Source organism: Protobothrops mucrosquamatus, unplaced genomic scaffold (assembly GCF_001527695.2).
Source record: "Protobothrops mucrosquamatus isolate PMUCROS unplaced genomic scaffold, P.Mucros_1.0 scaffold267, whole genome shotgun sequence".
Lineage (NCBI taxonomy): Eukaryota > Metazoa > Chordata > Lepidosauria > Squamata > Viperidae > Protobothrops > Protobothrops mucrosquamatus.
Genome location: NW_015386612.1, coordinates 226,004 through 248,003, shown reverse-complemented (window position 1 = coordinate 248,003; position 22,000 = coordinate 226,004). Strand labels below are relative to the sequence as shown.

The window sequence follows — 22,000 nt, the reverse complement described above, 5'->3', positions numbered from 1 at the left end:
CAATTGGTGTCCAGTGTTTTGTACAAAATTGTTTCTTGTAATATTTGAAAACAAGTTTCTTGTCTTCCAATAGATAAGTAGCAATTACCTATTTCTATAGCAGTCAACAGTAAAACAGAAGGTATGCACAGACCTGGATTGAATTCAGCCACAGTCATCTAACTCATTCCTGATTAGACAGCTGTGGCCTTTTGTAAGACAGGAAGTTTAATCAAATTACCTCAGTGAGATTTCACCATTCCATGTATATGTTTTACAGACAATTTCCTCATACTAATGCAGGAAGCTTGTAAGGAAGCAAGTAAAAACAAACAGGAATGATTTTGTTGTGCTAAATGATTTGCCAATCTTTTAAAAAGCAACTTGGATTGTGGGTTGAAGAGGGGCGCATAATAGCAGGTGGGGACATAATTAGGCTCCACATAGGCAGACAGAGGTTGTTACTTGCTTGGAATCTGGCACCAGACAGAAGTTGAGTGTGAATCTGATCTCTGCTTAAAGCAAGGATGAGCCTTTACCCTTTTGACATTAACAAACTTTAGTGCACCAAGTGTTTTTAATCAGCAAGGATAATATTGTTTGAGCCAGTGTTTATTAGAAGTGACATGTAGCCCCACTATGCAATTTTTAGACTTGGCATTATGCAACTTAGTGTACAAAGCATGACTAATATCCCTGCTGCTTTGAGAACAAAAACTAGAACTGGGGAGTAAGACACCAGAAAGCTTAGCAGAAACTTTTCAATAGTGGTAAGACCAGCCCTGATAAGTGAAGAGAGCTCTGTTAGGTATTAATCAAATGAATTCTGCTAATTGTCAGAAGTGTTCTTTGAATTGTTATAAGAAAAGAACTGTTGAAAAGCTAATGCTTGTTGAATCCTAAAACTCTTGAACTCAGATCTCAGTTCGTTCCGGTATTCTTAAACAGGAAAGAGAACAAAAATATATGAATAAATATTTCCACATTACCACTGTTTTTGTTCTTCAGTTTTCCAAAAACAATTCAAAAACAACTTGTGATCATCTTAATTTCTGCTGTCTTCAAATTCTGAAAGCACAAGAAAAGCTTGAGTCAGTCAGAGTTCATCTCTAGGAAATCAAAAGGACAGTACAAAAATATGAACAATGTCCCATTCCCTGAGCTATCACCAGTCCTGGACCAACAAACATGTTTTCATCTCTAGTCCATACAAAAGAGAAATGAGTTAACTTGATGGTGTCTATATCCAGCTGTTATTTTCAGTCAGTGTTCTGTACATTTAATTGTTTACTAATAAATGCTGAATGGTTTGACCTTAAGGAAAAATTCTTAGCTGCAAAGATGCCTTTCCTTGGTTGCACTGAAAAGTCTCCTGCAACCAGGGCTTTCTCCATTATTTCTAAGCACTCTTGCAAGTTTAGTAGGGTAGCTTGAGTGGGGTTGGGGGGGAGTAATAGTTTGGGATGCTTACAGAGAAGTACCAGGAACAGAATATAGAAGCTGCACAAGGGAGGAGCAGTGGAATGATGGCTGCTTTGAGATGAGGTGAGGCAAGGCTTCCCAGCAACAGAAAAATAGGCTACCTATAGAATTAAAACAATTACAAATGGAAATTTTAGCTGTAGCTGAGCCAGCGACACAGATGACTGTGTGGGATTGTACAGGCACAGAATTGATTTTTGGAATGGTGCAAAGACACTGTGTAAATCAACTGTACCCATATACATACACTGTTTTATGGAGATCTCTAGTAGGAATACAAGGCAGATATGAATTGACATGCTGGTCTAGTGAAGAGGTGCAGAACATCTGTTGATTTGAGAGGCCCCAGCATGCTTTGCCTGGCATGTTAAAGACTATTGCTTCAGAAGTGAGTGTTCCTTAACCCTCCATAAGTCTACAATATGCAAAAAAGATGCAACATTTTCAGCCTTACTCATTCTTGGTGGGTGCACAGAGGGAATGTTGATAGACAATATTTTTGCATTTCTAATCCCGGGCAATATTATGTTTCCAGCAAATTGTTCAACTACAATATATATTACAGCAAACATATCAACCGGGCATGTTAAGATAACTAGACTTCTGTGTCTTCATCATACCTATCAATCAGAAATGCATTGATTCTAATCAAGGAGCAGCCTTTGACATGAGTGATGTTGACAGAGACTGACTCCTGGAAAATTAGCCTGATCCTTTTAAAACACAGAATGCAGCCTTTATATACACTATTGTGTCAAGTTACTTTGTCCAAAGGCACAATGGACATATGAAATAGTTTGCATATGAATATTCAATTCTTAAATATCTTTGTTTTCTTAGAGGAGTACAAGGAGAGTGGAGAAAATGGAAATACGAGGGTGTTAGCTAGCCAGTAGGCTTAAATGTCATAGCAGTAATTGAGCTGCCCAGAAATCATCTGTACTAGTGCTTTTTCTGCTTTGCCAATAAGATTCCTTTTGTGCTTACTGTTTAAAAAAGGACATCAGTTAGCGTTTGCTTATTGTAATAAATAGATATTTGGATCAAGTACAATCTTAGCAGAAAAAGCAAGCCTTTAATTCCTGCAACATTTATGGAAACAGAACTGTCAATCTGAGTTGTCTCTCAAATGCTCATCCAGTTTTACCCCTTTCAGCAAAAAAAGATCACAATCAAATATATTCAAAAGATTAGGCTACAAAATTACATGTATGCAAATGTCTTGGTTTGATTGAAATGTATTAATTTTGTATAAAGAGTTACTAGGTACTGTAGAAAAAAGGTTCAGAACTAAAATAGAAATCAGTTCAGTTTGGGGATTTGAAAAATATAATTTCCTGTATGTTTATTAGGGAATATCCTGCAGAACGTATTTTTGAGGGAACATGCAGAACTTCAGGTTGCAAATTCTTTATTCATGCAATCTCCACTCCCTCTTCTGCCCCTCTAATAAAGCAATAGCTTAGAGAGATGAACCTGGTTAACACGTATCAAAAATCCCAACAGACTCAGCTAAGATTGGAAAGAACTCCAGCCTGGCATTCTAGATTGCTGCTGATGGTCTATACAGATAATGAACGAGTGTAGACCAATATCTGACTCAATATAGAAACAGTTTACTGAGTGCAGTGACCCCCATTTATCAGCCACCGGAGTTTTGCATAGCTCACCCTCCAGCAATTCTATGTGAAACTTTAAAATCAAGACAAATGTAATTAAGTTACCTTTGGTTCTTATTCTCATTGTAGATTATTTGAATTTAATTGTTCCTAGATGTTTTCTTTCAGTAAAACGGGCATGATGAAAGGAACTGAGGGTTGGTTCACTTTTATAGCACTTGCTTTGTCTGTCTGTGTGTAGTTATGTATGACGCATTTGTGTACTCTGTTGTGTATAAAAAATACACTGTACTGCTATGGCTAAATAACATTTTTATTATTTTTATGCAAGATAGGGTCTTCTATGTATTTTGAACTGGTTGACTATTCCTGGTTTGTACTCTCGCCCCCCCACCTCCAATCTATCTATTACAAGCTGCTCTACTAACTTGGAGTTTTAAGATCACAGATGCTAAGTAAGTCCTTTGATTGCCAAGAATTGCAAATTCAGACTCCTGGGAAATGAACTGATATACCTGTTTCCTCCCTAATCTCCCCCCCCTCCAAGATTTGCCCTTTATTAGCTGTGTGAGATTTTAGAAGCAATATTAGATTTGCATAGATTTCCTCTTTCATGGAGATGTTCCAGTCTGCTTATAGCAAACTCAATACAGCTGTCGACTACTTAGCTTGTGCCTTGTATAAGTGAAACAACTATTAGAGATTAAACACTTGTCATTAGAACTAATGTGCTTTTTAACTGAGGCACTTCATAATGCCAGCTGCAAGCCAGAGTGATTAATCATTGAGTGATGCAATGTTGACATGCATATGTGAATCAGCTGGAACGATTTCTGATCATGACTTGGCTATAATAAAAACTACAGAGGATATTGTGCCAATAATATGAAACTCTGGAAGGTTTAGTCCTCCTTCTTTGCTGTTTTTTTCAAGTCTAATAGCAGCTGTTTAACAGGATGAAATTTAACCAATAAACTTTTCCCCAACAAGGAACTCCAGTTCTGGAGAGAACAGGATTTGTTCAGCCCCTTGAGGCATATTGTTCCATCAGGAAAAACTTATGTTCAGAGCATTACCTTCTCATAAAAGATAATGCTATAGGATCAGCAGTGGAAGGGAGAACCGAGTTATCAGTTAATGGGTTCCTTTTAATTTCAAAAAAAAGGCTGGCCTGCCAATTAAAGCTATGAATTAAAAATCCACTCATTTAATTATCAGCTGGATGTTCTCAAACTTAAGCATACCACTCCATCTATCTACACCCATTTTTTTAAGCTGGTAATATAAGAATAATCTGCATAATAAATTCTCCTTATCTAAACTGAATATGAATCTGTATCCTATACAGGTAGTCCTCATGTTACAACCGTGATTCATCGAAGTTACAACAGCACTGAAAAATATGACTTATGACAAGTCTTCTCACTTAAGACAATTGCACATCCTCACAGGTCTCGTGTTCAGAATTCAGGCACTTGACAATTGGCATATATTTATTGCAGTTGTAGTATCCCAAGGTAGTACATCATCATTTGCAAGCTTTTCAGACAGCTTCTGACAAGTAAAATCAATGGTGAAATCCAGACACGCTTAATAACTGCATGATTCACTTAAGAAGTGCAGTGATTTGCTTAACAACCATAGCAAAAAAAGGTCATAAAATCAGGTGTGACTGACTTAACGACCTTGGTTAGTAATGGAAATTCTTGCCCCAATTGTGATCATAAGTTGAGAAATACCTGAGTAGCTTGGGTTACAGTTTCTCCTAAGGGAAAGGGTATCTTCAGGGACTAATTCTGTTTAGTTGTGGTGGCGCAGTGGTTAGAATGCAGTACTGCAGGCTAACTCTGCCCACTGCCAGGAGTTCAATCCTGACCGGCTCAAGGTTGACTCAGCCTTCTATCCTTCTGAGGTCGGTAAAATGAGAAGCCATATTGTTGGGGGGGGGGCAATATGCTGACTCTATAATCCGCTTAGGGAGGTTTATAAAGCATTATGAAGCAGTATATAAGTCTAAGTGCTATTGCTATTCCACATGAGAAATTGCCTGTGAGCAGTCTTTTTGCACTTGGGGTTTCCTAAGTGGTTTAGTCTGCATGGAGTTCTCATAACCTGTGATCAGCATGACCATTTAACTGTTCTGTCTAAAGATGACGCGAATATCAGGAAGGAGCCAGGTTATTAAAGGTTACCTTACACACTGTTATCAAGTTGTGTTTCCAAAGGAAATTGTAGTAGAATAGAATTCTGAATCCTTTATGAAAGCAATGCTCTTTCCACGGGGGAATGAGGAGGAGCAATAAGGGAGGGGAAATTTCATCTGTCTTCGGTGGCAGTACGGTGACATTTCTTCGCTTTTCATGGCATTCCATTTAGAGATTACCTTTTCCTGGAGATGCCCATGCAACCCAATTTGGTCTAGTGGTTAAGGCACCAGGCAAGAAACTGAAAGAATGTGAGTTCGAATGCTGCCTTAGTCATGAAAGCCAGCTGGGTGACCTTGGGCCACTCACCCTGTTTCAGCCCAACTCACCTCACTATAAGAAGGAGAAGGGGACTATAGGAAGGAGGAGGAGGAGGAAGCAGTATTAGATATGTTTGCTGCTTTGAGATGTTTTGTAAAAATAATAAAGGCAGGGATATAAATAAAATAAAAATAAATAAAAGATTACAGCTGAAGATGTACCATTCCAGATGCAGGTTTGTGTATTTGGTATTTCTATAAACATTAGGTGCCATATTACAGAACAATATTCGTACAGTCAAAAATATGTGTGTGTGGGGATCACCTTTCTTTTTGTGAGCCAATGGTACCTTGTAATGATCTGATGATCCTTCTGCTGGTGGGAGATGAAAATGTGGCATGATAGAAGTTTCTAGATATTAGGTACCTAGAGCTAATAACAAAAATGCTCTGTGTGTAGTTGGTCAGATATGATACTCTCAGTTTCCTCTGTGTTTTTGTCTTCTCCTTCTGGGTCAGCCAAGCCACATCTGGGCATTTTCTGAAGCCTTTAAAAAGCTGAATGAATCATTACTGCTCTTCCCTTTGAAACTTCTAGAAGAAAACTCCCATTTTTCTCATTTCAAGTAGCTATAAATAAGTTTATTTTAAATCCATTCAAGTCCCAGTAGTCAATGGGAAGCAAAAAGTATTTAATAGTGTCACCAGCACCAGATCTATTCAATCTAAAGAACTGGAAGAACTAACGCTAACTTTGGCCATGAGACAGAGACAAAAGGGGGATTGGTTGGATTTTATTTTATTGCCTGTTTGTAATCTTTTACTGTGAAAGAATCTGAAAATCCTTGTTTTTTCAGGACTGTTGAACCCTCAGTGAGTTTCACTAGAAGCTGGGATTGGCTCAAGCAATTTTCCTGTTAAAAGTGTATACAAGGAGAATGTAAGCTGGAAGGACCCATCTATTTGCTGTAATCCTGCTTGCTGTGTATTCAATATATAAAAATGTATCTGAGACATCCAGGGTTACTCCATGTTATCAATGTCAAGATGGGCTGACAACCAGTACAAGCATTTGAACTGTTTCATGATCAGCCTTTTACTGTGTGGACCAACTTGTTGGCCAACATTGCTGCTATTTCACTGTAGAAATTTGAATGGTTCCTGGACTTTATTACAGATGGACATTGCTAATCTTAGATACCTTCTGGCAGGCTTCTGCAGATGCTTCAACATGTAAGTGCCAACCTAGCATTGTCTGCAGATAGTATTTTGTTTTAGACTCTACTGTGTGTATTCCTGGCTTCTTCAGTAGGAAATTCCCTTTCTATATATGATATTCATGGAACTATTGGGAATTTGAAGCCACAAGATGTTGCAAGGTGAATTTAGCTTGTGGATGTATTTAATGAAAAAGAAGAACCATTAGACTGTAGTGCTGTTAGTGCTGTTACTGCATCCCAGACAGTATTTAGTACTATTATCTTCTGTGTTGTACACATGGCTCTTCTTGTCAAACTATAACAAAAGTCTTAATAAAAAGATCTGGGAACTAAATTACAACTTTGGGTATTTTGCTGTTGCCTTTTTAAAAATAACTTGTTTGATGAACCACCACAACTAGTATAAGGTTTCATTGGATTGTCATGACAGTGATATGGATCTTGATTATCTACACAAGACCCTTGCATTCATGTTGTAGCCTTTCACACTCTCCAGCACAGTCCCTGAGGAATCAAGTCTCAGAAACCTTTTGATGCATAAACAGGACACTGATCTTCTCAATAACTGCTCGATAGCCACTTTAATTGAAAGTGTTTGTACACCACTATATGTTAGCTCTTTCTGAAGTAGCCAACAGAAGTTAGATCTTCAGCCAAGATTCTCAAAAATGTGACCCTCAGTATGAATAGTTCCAGTGGGACATCCAGGAAACAACTGTCTCTTTCCCATTCCATAATGCAAAATATTTCACTTTGATTTTCTCCCAATGTGGCCAATTGTATTAAGTGGCTGTGCCAGGGGATAATAGAGAATCCTGCTTTGGGCATGGTTTATATATCACACACTTCCCTAAATAAAAACTTTCAAAATGCCATGTGTGCATTCTTCCTTCTGATAGAACATGCAACCTCATGTTTTGGATGAAAGTGAGCCCTATGAATTACTCTCCTCTCTCAGAAATGACAGTGTCTATCTCTTAGGTATAATGTCTCTGATAAATCTCTGAACAAGATACCTACACTTTTTTTAAAAAAAAAATGTTAACATAGTTGCACAGGTTTTGTAGCACATATCCCAATCCTTCCCACTCTGGCAACTCAAGGTGGAATATAAATAAATGTCTGTAAATCCTTACAGAATATACACAAAACAAATATAAAAATCAACATTAAAAAAATATGCCTTTGTGGATCAGGGAGAAGATTCTGTTGCTCTCTGCCAAAACAAATGTGAAATGAAATGTTTCAAAAACATTTAAAACTAGCATTCTCTAACCGGATTCCCTCCCAGCTTGGGGAGCTCGTCATTCCAAGCCATCATGGCAATTGACGGGAACTATAGTCCAACACTGCTGGAGAGTACCAAAACTGAGAAAAGCTAATTTAGTGAAATATCAGGTTTCAGTTCTTCATCAAAGGCAACAAAACCAAGCTGCACTGCCAGCTGCATGTTGCAGCATCGGTATATTATTAGAGCAGTTTATATACCGTCCAAAGCTATTATATCACACTGGCTGCCAAGCAGGAGGTCCTTTTACATAATAACATGAACCCAAATTGCTAAGTAAGATGATTGCTTGTTTGCATGTATGTTAAATGCAGAGTCATCCAAGAAATGGGATTGAATCACTGGGGAGCATTGCCTTTTCAACTCCCTACTTAACTGCTTTTTATATTATGACTTGAGAGACGTACATTCCCATAGCAGGCATTATTTTCCCTATAGCCGCCTCCTGTCTGGGCTGCTACCATTGAAAATGTTTTGAGTGGCACTGTTGTTCCTCTGTCTGCTTCGGTTATGCTTGGTAGCCTGACTGAAGAGAACGCTGGAAAAAGTCAGGAGGAGGACAATAGACAATAGAGGTGGGATAAAAAAAACAACTGTTAGCTTCACAAGGGTCCAATATGAAATGGTTCATCCTAGCTAGAGCACCAATTCTTGGCTAAGAGACCAATCTAAACCTTCTATTCCAATTCTCCTGCTGTAACATTCTTCTCAGTGGAAAAGTTAGGGGCAGAATTGACTTGTCTCTCAGTTCTGATTTAAGCTTCATATTTTAGCAACAGCAAGTATGCTGAAATGAATTCTTTCTATATCCCATTGCCCTAAAAACCCAACACTTGGAAAGATACCAGTTTGGCTGCTGGCACCAAGCCCTCTCATCTGAAACCCCAGCCATCAATCTGGGGGGGGGGGGAACTAGCATCAAATCCTAAACAATTGCACTGTGGAAGCTGGCCAAGAATCAATTACAGATAAAACTTCTCTGGGAAATACAAAAAGAAACTATCTAGTTCCACTGAAATGAGGAACAGCCATTTGTAAGGATGTCCTGAAAATGGTGTCACTGCTGAATCTGTAATGGCTTTGACTACATTGCTTGGGCACTAATCATATTATATTGCAGGGCCTATTTCTAAGTTTGCTACAGATCAATAAGAACAGCTCAAGTTGTCTGTATTTGGAAGAGATTAGAATCATTTTGCACCTGGGACCAGATTCCTTGATGGCTGGGACAAAGATATAATTGCAGGTAGGTCTAAACAGCTCTTCAGCCCTGAATGCAGCTGCACAGGAGTTCTACTACAGCTGGGTAACCAAATGGAGTTCCAGGGTCCTTCAATTGCATTTTATATAAATATTAACAATGGCCAAGTCCACACATTATGTTAAGTCATGACTTCATTAATTATCATTTGTTGAACAACCCCTATAAAGACTGATATTGCTTAATATATTGCATGAACTCATATATAATCTTCCCCAAACCTGGCTGCTGTCCAACAAATGTGTCCTAGATTTTTAGGCTAGTGTACAGTATGCTAGCTAGTAATTATGATCCTAACACTGAAAGGACATTGCATTGGGAATTCTATGGAAGGCTACAATATTTTGCAGTCAAGAACTGGTGGCCCTTAATTATAAGGTATGATACTTAAAATGACTACTAGTTCTCTTAAACCACCCAGAACTTTGAAAGAGAACTGCTGTAATAAGCAAGCAAGTTACTTGCCCATCCAGTGAAAGCCATATGCATATGAGTTCGATCAGCATTCATTCATCTCAGATGCAATCCTTTTTTCCCTCTGTTTTTGCCAGTAAAGTCCATAGGCTCTGGGAGTCCTCTCTCTTACATGCCAGGGTAGGGAGTGGGAAGATGCCAGATGAGGTGATGAGAACTTCCAAATAATATATGAAGGCAGGAGACAGAGCTAGAGTATGTAGACTGACAGTTCTATGGGCACAGCCTCCCTTGCTGCTACAAGAATCCAAAATAAATATGTAGCAGTGATATATATATATATATATATATATATATATATATATATATATATATATATATATATATATATATATATATATCACTGCTATTGGGTTTAAATCCTAATTATAATAGTTATTGCTCCTTAGTTTTGTAGTTCTGAATGGAGAGAGAAATGATAGTTAATATGCTTAATTTGTTGAAGACAAGAATGCAAGAGGAGAGACTGTATAATCCCAAAACACATTCCCAGTTGCTCAAGCATATACTTCCAAAACAGAACAGTGAATACACAAGAGCACAACTGAGTGGAAACAAATTGGTAATGAGGAACAGAAATAAAAATGCCAACCATTATGTAGAGTCAACATTTCCCTGACAGAATTTCAGTGAGCTTTCCCTAACATGGAGATGACGGAATGAGAAAAACATATTTGTTGAACATTTATGTGCCAGGCATCTGTTAAGGCATAAAGCCTCTGCAAAGGAAAGGCAATTGTTTCTGCCAGCACAAAGAAGGATGTACTTTAGTGTGCAAGTGACTTTCAAGTGCAAAAGAATGAGGGGAGAAAAAAAAAGCAGAGCAGCAAGGCTTCCTTTGTGCATCAGGACAGAAACCCAAGAACTTTATACTTTTAAGTGCACTATAAGCATGAAAGCAAAACACAGCATCTGGCACGGAAAGGATTTTTCTAAGGGAAGTTCATGCAGTGGGCTCTGATCTCTATTCTCTTGCCTCATCATCTCCACAAGCAAAAGGGATAAAACCTGAATGTTTCAGAGTCAAGGTTTCTCAAATTAATTCAGAACATGCATACAGAACTTCTTCAGCCGGGCCTTTTGAATGGTTTTAAGGACATCTCTGTGTTTATGCACGTAATTATGGTTTGAATTGCTATGATTTTGCTCTTTCTATTGTTATTGTGCCTTTTTAAAACATAATTTTATTAAATATTAAAATATTAAAAATTAAAACTTATTTAATAATTTTTATTAATGTTTTTTTTTAAAAGGGAAGATAAAAACCAATACAAATTAATGCAAAGTGGAAAAAAAGGAAAGAAAAGAAAGGTAAAAGTGCAAGAAAGGAAAGAAAAAATAGAAAAGATAAAAATTCAAATAAGTAGCTCCAATCTTCTTTACAGCAGTTGTAAATACAATTATCAATTCATCTCTTACTCTATGGTTACGACATAATTATCTTCTTTCTATTGTCTATCCTGCCTAATCAAAACCATAAATCATAAATTTATTTTTTTTGTTTCGTACAAAAAGTGTGTAAGGGTTTCTAGTTAGCAATAAACATAGATATTGTATTTTTTTTAATCAAAAAAGTCAATTTAGCCATATCTGCAAGTTCCATTACCTTCACCAACCATTCTTCCATTGCAGATAATGCCGCTTATTTCCATGTTTGGGCATACAATATTCCATTATTTTTTTCCAGTATTGTTGTTGTATTGTTCTATCCCAGCCTATTGCCGTCCTTGTTAAAGGCACAAGGACCAACCCCTGCTGATACAATAGGCTGGAAACGTTAAAACAAAACAAAATCCCTTTTATTTGGGTGACAATCCTGTCAATAAGTCCAAAACACAAACAGCAAACCTCAAGTCCAAAGGAAGGAAATAGTCCACAGGAACACGTTGCAAACAAGNTCTGACTCCTGCTCCTCACACAGCTGAGCTTCATCAGAAACACGACTGGAGGGGCCAGGCTCTTCATCAAGCCGTGAGTCTTGTAATTCATCAGAGCCTCCCTCTGACCCTGATGGCCCCTCAACAGCCTCCTCCACCTCCTCCTCAGATTCCTCAGACTCAGCTGTTGGGAACACAGGCTGGCACGGAATCACAACATGTATTATCTAATATGGATTGTCCAAATTGGGTGAAATGGTGGGATATAAACAAACAAACAAATAAATAAACATAGTACAAAGATCTAGGAAAATTATGAAAAATACAGGTGTTCTGAAAAATACAGGGTGGGGAATGGAAGGATTTTATTCGAATGGAATCCTTCCATTCCCCACAATCCAGTCAGAGCTGAAAATTCTTCTTGGATGAGAAGCGAAACATCTTCAAAGAAAAACAAGAAAGTCCAGTTGCCTCGTGAAAAAGCACCTTTGGGACAACCATGATCTGGATGATTGAGAATCTCCATAGACATTCTATTATTTTCTAATAATCAAAGCCACAAATTAAAAGTTCATTATTTATGTTTCATGCAAAAAAATATATAAGGGGTTTCAAATCAACCATAAATGTACATATTGCTTTTCTCTAATCAAGAAAGTCAATTTAGTCATTTTTGTACGTTCCATAATCTTTACCAACCATTCCTCTATTGTGCATAATGCTGAGCACCTTTTCACTTTTGAGCATAAATAATCTCACTGCAGTTATCATATATAAAATCAAAGTTCCGTGACCTTTTTCCAGCTGTTTATCCATTAGTCCCCAAAAGCAAATTTTTTGGTTGCAATTGTACATTAGTTTTTAAAATCTTCTCAATTTGGGTCTGTATTTGTGTCCAAAATTTTCTGGGTTTTTTTTTACAAATCCACCAAACATGATAAAATGTTGTTTACATTTCCAGAATAAATTCAAATTACCTTTATACATTCGATGTAGTTTATCTGGTGTCATGAACAGTACATCATTTTATTAAAATTAATTCCTTAAGACTAGAAAATATAGAACCAGAGCCACAAAGGTTTTTGGACACAACCTAGATTTGTATTAATTCCATATTTTCAAAATAGCATATCACATAATGATTTTTAAAGTCTAACCTCACCTTCACTGTTCTATAAATATTCCTGCCACTCAAATCTGAAATCCTGTCCTTCTGATTCCAATAGCCGTCTGTTTCTCAGCAACATCCACTCTTTCATCCAAGCTAAGCAACAGACAGTAGAACAGTTTCAAATCAGGTAGACCCAATACTCCTCTTTCCTTTCCTTTTTGTAATACCTTATATTTAACTTATGGGTTTCCCCCCCCCTCTGCCATATACATTTAGATATATCCAACTTTCATAAGAAAAGTCTATTGATCTCTCCGTTAGTTATTTGTAAAATATCACTTTTTCATTTGGGACGTAGATTCCCAACACCCTAGTGTTAACTCCATGAGGATTAATTTCTACCTCAACAAATGTAGGTGTAGATGTTCGTCAGTCAAAGTTGAGGATTAATATACAAAACAACTCCATTTCTCTTTTTAGTACCTATTGAAATAAATTCGTCATCTAAAGCTTTGTAAGTCAAATATTTGATATCTTTTTTTTGATATGAGTCTCTTGTAGGCAAATAATATCTTGTTCTATTTTTTTCATATAAAGAAATTTATTTTCTCCTTTGAGGAGCATTTGCTCTATTTATATTCCATGTGAAACATTTGTAATTCATACTCAGGACAAAAATTTAGATAAGTCAATACCTGTAACATTTAATTCAGTATCATCTTTTTCCTGTTGCATCTGTTGTGAGCCTCTGAGAGTTCCATTTGCACCTCCTCCAATTTTCCTTTAAATCTTTCTAGAAATTCCCTCACCTTCTGAACAGAATTCAGTCTGAATCCATGCTGTGTAAAAGTAAAAAAAGAACCCCACACCTTCCAATTCCCATTTTTAATCAAAATGGATTATTTTTAATTTTTATTTAGTAGCCAAGAAAGAATATTTGTTTTCTTGCATAGAATTCTGATAGCAATCTCTTTCAAAATAATTTCATTTGTATTGTCCATTTTCAATATTTTATTAAAATGGTGCTGCAGGACCTTGTCTTCTTTCTAACAAAATGAACCAAATTATCCCTTGGGACATTTCTTTTTCTGGCAAATCAAGAATTTATTCTATAGGCTTTATCTGTAGATTTTTTTAAAATCTCCATATCTTCTTTTTCCCAATCCAGAAAATTGACCAATATTTTAATAAACTGTTCTCTAATATCTTCATTTAAAACCTGTGAAACAACTCTGAATCTCAAACAAAATTCTTTCTCTTTCAGTTTCAGTAAAACCAGATTGTCTAATTATGTTTCCATTTCTCTGTCCATAACTTACTGTATAAAGTTTCCACTTCATCATTTCTTTTACCTCTGCAGATACTTGCTTTATAGAACATTCCATCTTTCAAATATCTTCTTTCATCTCCTCTCTCAACTTTACAAAGGTTTCATCCATTCTTCTTTTTCAAAAGCTTCCCATTTATTGCCCATTTGTTCAAATAATTTCTGAAGCAAAACTAATGTAACTTTTTCTGCCAATTGCTCTAGCAACTCTGTTCTGCCTTCTCTTGCTATTTTTCTGAGATGCCCATTGTATATTGTAATCCAAAAGTGAAAGTATCTCTAACAAGCCAAAGGAAAAAGCAAGCCTCCTTCTTTTTTAATTTTCTGTGGCTTTAAGAGTTTCAGTCTAATGACTATAACTTCAAGGCATAATGCACACCATATTTTTCACCATGACCGATCCTTTATCCACTTTAAAGCTTTCTTAAATCTTCTTTTTGTTAAACCTTTTGCTGAAAATTCTTAGATCTTTCCATCCTTAACATCTTTCTTTTTTTTATAATTCCAAAAGAAAGTTTGATTCACCCCAAGAAATCTTATCTTTGCCACAAAAGAAATCTTTTTATGTTTATAGATCAATTAAGTTTAGCACAGTTTTTAATAATATTTTAATGTCGGTTCATTTTAAACCTTTAATCTTTTAACTATTTTTCACTTGTTTCCACATATTGTAAGCCACCCAGAGTCACCTTGTAAGGGAGATGAGTGGTATAGAAATTTAAATAAATAAATAAATAACTTCCCAAAGTGATTAAGAAATGAGGAAGGCAGAACTGAATGTCCATGTAGGCTATGTCATAGTTCTGAGCGTAGATGGAATCCTGGGCTCCTGGCAACTCAATTCTCAACCTAACTACAAAAACTTTCAGGGAATTTTCAGGGAAATTGATATCCAGAGTGCACATGGATTATCTCACAATCTCCCTTTGATCCAGAGACATTTTTGCTGACAGAATCCTCCTTCCAGCTACTGTTCTCAGCTGTAATGTCTTTCTATTCTTTTGGAAAATATCAGTCCACCATAAGTCCCAACTCCTTACCAAAAATTCTAATAAAAATCCTTGAGGAATGATGAACATTTGAATTTATACCTGATCAACAGAAAGAATTTGAATGTAATCCATGAATGTAAAATTAGACAAATTTCTCCAAGTCATCAGGTTTAACAGCCTTAGTTTGCCAACAGTCACTGCTAACCTCCTTTAAGATAGCCACATATCATTCTGCATATCTTCCTTGTGCTCCTGGATACATGAAGATGGAAACCAGAACCTTGGCATATGAAGATGGAAACCAGATGGTAACCACATGAAGATGGAAACCAGCTAATCATTGAAATGATTGCTACTCACAACTATTTGAGATTGGTCAAAATGATGATTGGCTGCCCTTAAGTTGGCTGGGCTTAAGCCACATTGCTTCCAATAGAATCTGTTATGGCAATGAAAGTCCTAGAAAATCTATTACAGCAATGAAAGGTAACCAGCACATGAACGCATTTTGTTCAGTTGCCAGTTATGCCATGAACATCTCTGGCCTACAAGTTAAGAAAATCAATGGGCTTGAAAAAAATAGGGCATCTACAGAAATGTTTGGAAATAATTCCCAACTTTCATTCATTCATCCCCCCCCCTTTCATTAATTCCTTCCATTTCCAATGTTTGAATATGTGTGTTGACACTTATGCAGCTAAACTAACACCTTCTTTGCAAGTGAGAGGCTTACTTGAGGGAACCTCAGAGTTCAAAGAAGTACAAAACCTTTTTATACCTTCCTCCTCCCCCTTCCCCAAGTAGTCAAGGAAAAATGAAAAATGGAAATGCTGAATGGCCACAGAATACAGTAATGGGATGGTGGGTGGGAGTGAAAACCATGTTAATGGGGAGAGATTATACTGGAGCAGAATACACTGTGAGTAAAAGCATTTTGTGATTCTTTAAGAACATAAGCATGTAAGTGATGCCTTTCTGGAGTGGATTTCTTCCCATCTAGTCCACTAATCTCCTCCTACAGTGAGCAACCAACTGCACAGAGAAGCCCACTAGTCTCCCAGTTCAGAGCAGCCCCAGAGCAATCAAGGCTAATAGCTATTGATCCCCATGACTTCCACAAATTAGTCCAATCCTTTCTTGAAGCCAGCCCAAGCTGGCAGCCAGAACCACAACTTGCGACAATTATTTGTTTGTAGGTCCCAGTTGCTTCTGTTCTACTGTATGTATTGCAATATTATTGTGCTGTGACTCACTAATTTTCTCTCTCTTTTGAATTACTACAAAGTGCTTCCTGTTTCTGGTTTTTTCATTTCTTTGGGAATCTTTGCAAGTTACTAATCAGATGAATGATTGTTTTACTTGGATATTTCTTAAAATACTCAGTTGGGCTTAACTGTAGTCTAGTCAATTCATAGAAATGTGAAGCTATATGTGACAAGAGGAATTATTTTAAGATCCTTATTAAAGCTTAGTAAGAGAACTGATGTATATTTTTAGCCAATAGGCAAGTTAAATAGCATTAAAATTCACTCTGTGTTGCAGTCACTTAGATGGAATCAGTATTTCAGCATGAGTCTTTCCACACCAGCATTTTCCATTGAGTGTCTGAAAAGCAAATGTAACCATGGAGACCCAGCTCCAGGGCAACAGAACTTCATGTCAGAAAGTGGCTGCACAGGTAGAAAGATGGTCCTGTAGAAACATGAGCATCTGAAATGTCATATGGGTCATCTTAACAAAACCAATCTCATTCATAGACTATCTGGGAGATACAAGTTCTATTAAATTTAGGACACTTAGTTTGATGATCTCCATGGAGAACATGGTTTGTAAAAAGCATAATCAAAATGCTACATACTGTATCCCAAAACCTTTTTTCTGCTCTTTTTTCATGAGAGCGAGGCTCTTCCTTTTAGCTCCAAAGTCCGCTTCTCACAAAGCTCCATAAAGGAAAAATCCACAACTGTGCTTTAAAGAAATCAAATATATATTTTAGTAGAAAGTGAAATAACTTAACACAGAAGATGGAGGAACAATGGAAGATATGAAGAATTTGAAAGATAAGAAGAATTTCAGCAACAGAATGGGAGAAATACATTAAGAATTACTGTATTATGGTATATTCAATCTTGTGTTCTAACCTGAAGTTAAATTTAGAATATCAAAACCACCAAAAAAGCAGCTTCCTTTTCTGCTCCCCAGGATATGACTCGTAAGTTGTTATCAAATGTTCTTGCCACTCATCCCATATTACTCCTATTGTGTTGAAAAAACACATTAGTTCTAACAACATTGTGAAATCATCACATATCCTCCAATACATATATGCACATACATACTGTATATGGCTGCATAAATCATTTTAATGATTTCAGCCTGTTTTTCTAAGCATCAAAACTAATTTCCGAACTGACCAGATTCTCCAAGCTGGTAGAAAGTTCACACTTTTAGTGCAACCTGAAAAAAATAACACTTCAGTATATAAGCAAATGTATTTTTTGCTATTAATAATGATTAATGACAAACTACTCCTAAATGCATGAAATACAAATCAGCATTTCATTTAATTAACTTCATTAGCAGGAAGTTAAAGGGATCAGCCTAAAATTTCGTGTAATGCCTTTTTTTCCCAAATACAAGAATTATGCTTCTCATTTTCTTATTTCCTCATACCATATTTTTTTTTTCAATGAAGTCTCAGAACAAGCATCAGTATAATCCTGAGATACTCTAACCCTTTTGGATTTTTAACTGGATTGTGCTTTAAATCTATGCAAATCTTATCAATATTCTATTTTTTTTAATTACTGACTGCATTTTCCCTTATCCTGTATTGACCGGAATGTTGCTTAGCTTTTGCACTTTCCTTTATAAATGTTGGCATCCCCAAATCTTTGTTCACCTCCCTACGTTTGCCTGATTTTGCTTTGCATTCCTATTAACTTTGTTGGAAAACTTTCTGATCAGTTCAAGATTTCCTGAGGTTTTTTTTTTAATGAACAAGAGAATACCTGATATTTATAACTTATTTAAAATCGTATTCTGCAGTTGCTTCTTGTAAACTCTTTTCTGCTTTTTACAATTTTTCCCTCTGCAACAGGATACTTTGTTGGATTCGAATAATTTCCCCCTGGATTATTGGGTATGTTGATCAGATATGTTCGGACCTGTAATTTAATATATCTGGAGAGCATCAAGATTTGGGCAAGCCCGTTCCCTAATTGGCCAAAGTAGAAACAAAAGACTGGAGATAAGAAAGATTCAGAGATCTTTCAATGGTGCTTCTTATATGGAAATGAATGAATAAATAAACAAACAAACATGCTTTAAAGCAGCGGTTCTCAACCTATGGGTCGCGACCCCATTTGGGGTCGATCGACCATTTCACGGGGGTCGCCAAGCAAGGCTGTCCGCCATTTTTTTTCCCTTTTCCGGCGGGTGCCTTACCTCCCTTGAGCTGGGCCAGCTGGTGGTCGGCCTGCTCCGTCTCTGCCGCTTGCCAGCTACGCCTCGGCCGGCGCAGGGGGCGGAACCACGCATGCGCGGTGCTCCTGGGCAGGGAAAGTCCTCGACTTATGACTGGTTGGGTAGTCCTCGACTTACGACCGGTTTAGTCCTCGACTTACGACCGGTTTAGTCCTTGACTTATGACCAGTTGGGGGTTGCAGCATTAAAAAGGTTGAGAACCACTGCTTTAAAGAAAAGAGGTGCAGATTTCCAGTATATTTAGGAGTATAACCTTTATACTCTTTTATACTTGCTCTGCTTCATTTCCTGCATTGTGCTATCTCTGCCAGGTACTAAATTTAGCTCCTTTAGTTTGAAGAAACAGGGTGCATTCATCTTAGATGTACCCAATGTAAGGTCTTCATATCTAAGCATGAATGGCGAGATGTGCATCGTTAAAAATGTTTCAGTAGGAAAAGAACTTTGAAACAATTTGCCTCATCTCACTGCAAGAAACAAACAAACAACACAGAAACATATATATTAAAAAAAATCCAGGGGGGAAAATTTAGTACAGTTACACAGTACTGCCCTTGCTTCTAAAGGAGAGGAATGCAATGTCAAAAAAAATGTTTTAGGATGACTTTATGATTGAAAAGAAAAACAAGTGACACCCCCCCACACACACAAATAAAACAATTTTAAAAGATTGTTTTCATCAGATCTTCAACCCACTGAGTAATTGGTAAACTGGATATTATTTGCAATTCACGAATAAGTTCCTTTTAGATGTATACAGTATTATATATGGCCTATTATTGTGAACATTCTTTATCAAAACTTTGTATGGGTATATCATTATTATTATTATTATTATTATTATTATTATTATTATTATTATTATTATTATTATTATTATTATTATTTATTGAATTTATATACCGCCCTATCTCCCTTACGGGACTCAGGGTGGTGAACAGGCGATAATAAAAACCACGATAAATATACACAAGTTTCTGTTCTAAAATCAAATTAAATAACAGGCCTGCTCTACAAGTACCCCATACAAAACCCCCACTAAAACATAATCAAACTACGCCAGGCCGGCTGCACGGAATAGATGGGCCTTCAGGGCTCGGCGAAAAAGGCGCAGGTCCGCAACTGTACGTAGGTCGGGGGGGGTGTAGGTCATTCCAGAGGGCAGGAGCTGCCACAGAGAAGGCTCTCCCCCTGGGGGTCGCCAGCCGGCATATGCACATATTAGCTCTCTATATATATAATTTTGGGCTTTCCCAAAGGTGCTTTTTCAAAAGACAACTGGAATTCTTGGATGAGAAGTGAGATGTCTTCATGGAAAAACAAACAAAGTCCAGTTGCCTTTTTAAAAAGCACCTTCGGGACAACCATAACTTGGATGACTGAGAATCTCCGTAGACATTCAGAGAGAGACTGCTTTCACTGAAATAACAAGTTGGAGGGTTTTTGTGTGGAATGTGCGATAGTATAGCACTAGCTATTTGATTATAATTAATCATTGTATTTGTTTGTAAGATGTGTTAGTGAGCCTAAAGCTAAGAGGTTGAAACCATAGAAACCAATAATTTGGAGAAGAGACCGAAAAAAGGGGATGTTGATGACAGCCGTCCCAGAAGCCTGTTGAATTGAACTGCTCCTGCAGCTTCTCTGAGGAGCAAGACCCCAAAGTTTCTTTTCTTTTTTATAAGACTGTATTAAGTTTCAAGAAAAGATAAACACTGAAGGAGAGAAAGGAAGGCAGATGAAAAGAAGCACAGAAGCTCGTTCAGTTTGACTCTTTTCTCCCTCTGCAACCTGATACAAGCTGTACTAACAATTGCCCTGTGGGAAGGATTCTAGATCCTATTGTACAGTGTTTTTTATTCCCACCTGTTCATATTGCTTGCAAAATATTTGGAATGGCTTTTATCAAGAAAGGCAGGATATCAATAATAAAATTAAAAAGAGTTCAGTATAACTATACATTAAAAAAATCAATTGAAATTGCTTTGGAGTATCTACGTGCAAGGAGCATTTGCTGCCAAAACTGATTTTATATCCAGGATGTGCAAAACTTTGAAAGTGATGAAACAATTGATGTGATGAAGCAGTTGCAGCAGTCCTTCAAAAGGGGGTCTTTAGGAGAACTGGGAGGACGCGAGTGAGAAAATGGACATCACAAGATAAACCTACATTGCATTAAATGTCAAGACCTTGTTCATCAAAGTGGCATTTATCTCCTGATCTTGCCACACATTTACAATAGCTTCATTTTCACGTAAGTTCAGTTTACTGCAGACATGGATGCCATCAAAGCTGTTTTACAAAAGATGCACAAAAGCCTTCAGGGTCCTGGATATGCCAAAGCCTCAAAGATAGAATGTCACGATTGCTCCTCAAATAATATGAATTGTATCACGTCTGAGAAATAAAGTGCCTTTGTGTAACACATGATCAACATGTACTGGCCTAGCCTGTATAACACAGTGAACCCATCATATAATGGACTCCAGTTTAGCAGACTTCAAATGTAAAAGTTGAAATTTGTGTCTAGACATCTCCTTGGAATAATGGACATTTCTCTGCATCTGATTTTGGATGAGTCAGTTAAATTCTTTTAATTGTTTGACTTTCATGGTGATCTGCATCATTTGTGTAATGATATCATTGACATATAATAGGGAATTTGCAATTCAATCTTTCTCCTCCACTGGTTATTAAATGCAAATTTTGTTGCATTATATAATTATATAAATACATTAAATGTCCTTAGTGAGATTATCCCGTTTTACATTATACAGCATATAGATATATATATTCATTAATAATCCAGGTTATTAATCTGAATTATAATTAATCTGTCCTCACACCTTTCAGATGCCCTATAGGAAGATAATATGATAAGATGCTAAGATGCCATAGTATCTTGGGCTCAAATCTAGGTATCAAAGAAAGTTCTGACAGCTGATCACAGCAGCATTTAGCTATTTATTCTAGTAGTGAATCATTTCCAACTGCTATCTTACTTAGAAGCAGTAACAACTCCTTGGTAGACCCTTAATCTAAAGTAGACTTCTCCTGTGGTCTGGGCACTGTAATTTTATTTCTTTTATCTCTGTCACTCTCAAAGGCTTGGGGGTGCTCTGGAAGTCCTAATTGACTCTTGGGACTGCTGGTATTCCTGCAGCCACAGCTTTTCCCCTACTTTTTCCGTGGGTCCTGATTGAGAGCCTCATCCATTTCTAATCTCGCTCCAGAATCACTTCCCCTGAGGATATTTTCCTTGCTTAGATCTCTGGTGTAATGAATATTGATTGGATGAATTCAAGTAACCTTGTTTTTTGAACCCCTCATGTTGGTTTCCTTTACTTTCTTCCTGTCCTCCTGGTTCTCCTCAACCATGCTTCCTATCCTGTTTCTCTTTGATCGTCTCTAATGAATACT

At 37.0% G+C, this 22,000-nt stretch overlaps 1 protein-coding gene across 1 annotated transcript in view; it reads left to right on the top strand.

The window, feature by feature from the left end:
* Positions 1–7,088, top strand: part of KCNC4 (potassium voltage-gated channel subfamily C member 4) — a 29,431-nt gene extending 22,343 nt beyond the window's left edge. The window contains exon 4 of the mRNA XM_015814611.1: positions 6,402–7,088. Coding sequence (XP_015670097.1) covers positions 6,402–6,421 — 20 coding nt within the window. The 3' untranslated portion in view covers positions 6,422–7,088. The remainder of the gene's footprint in view (positions 1–6,401) is intronic.
* Positions 7,089–22,000: the final 14,912 nt, after the last annotated feature.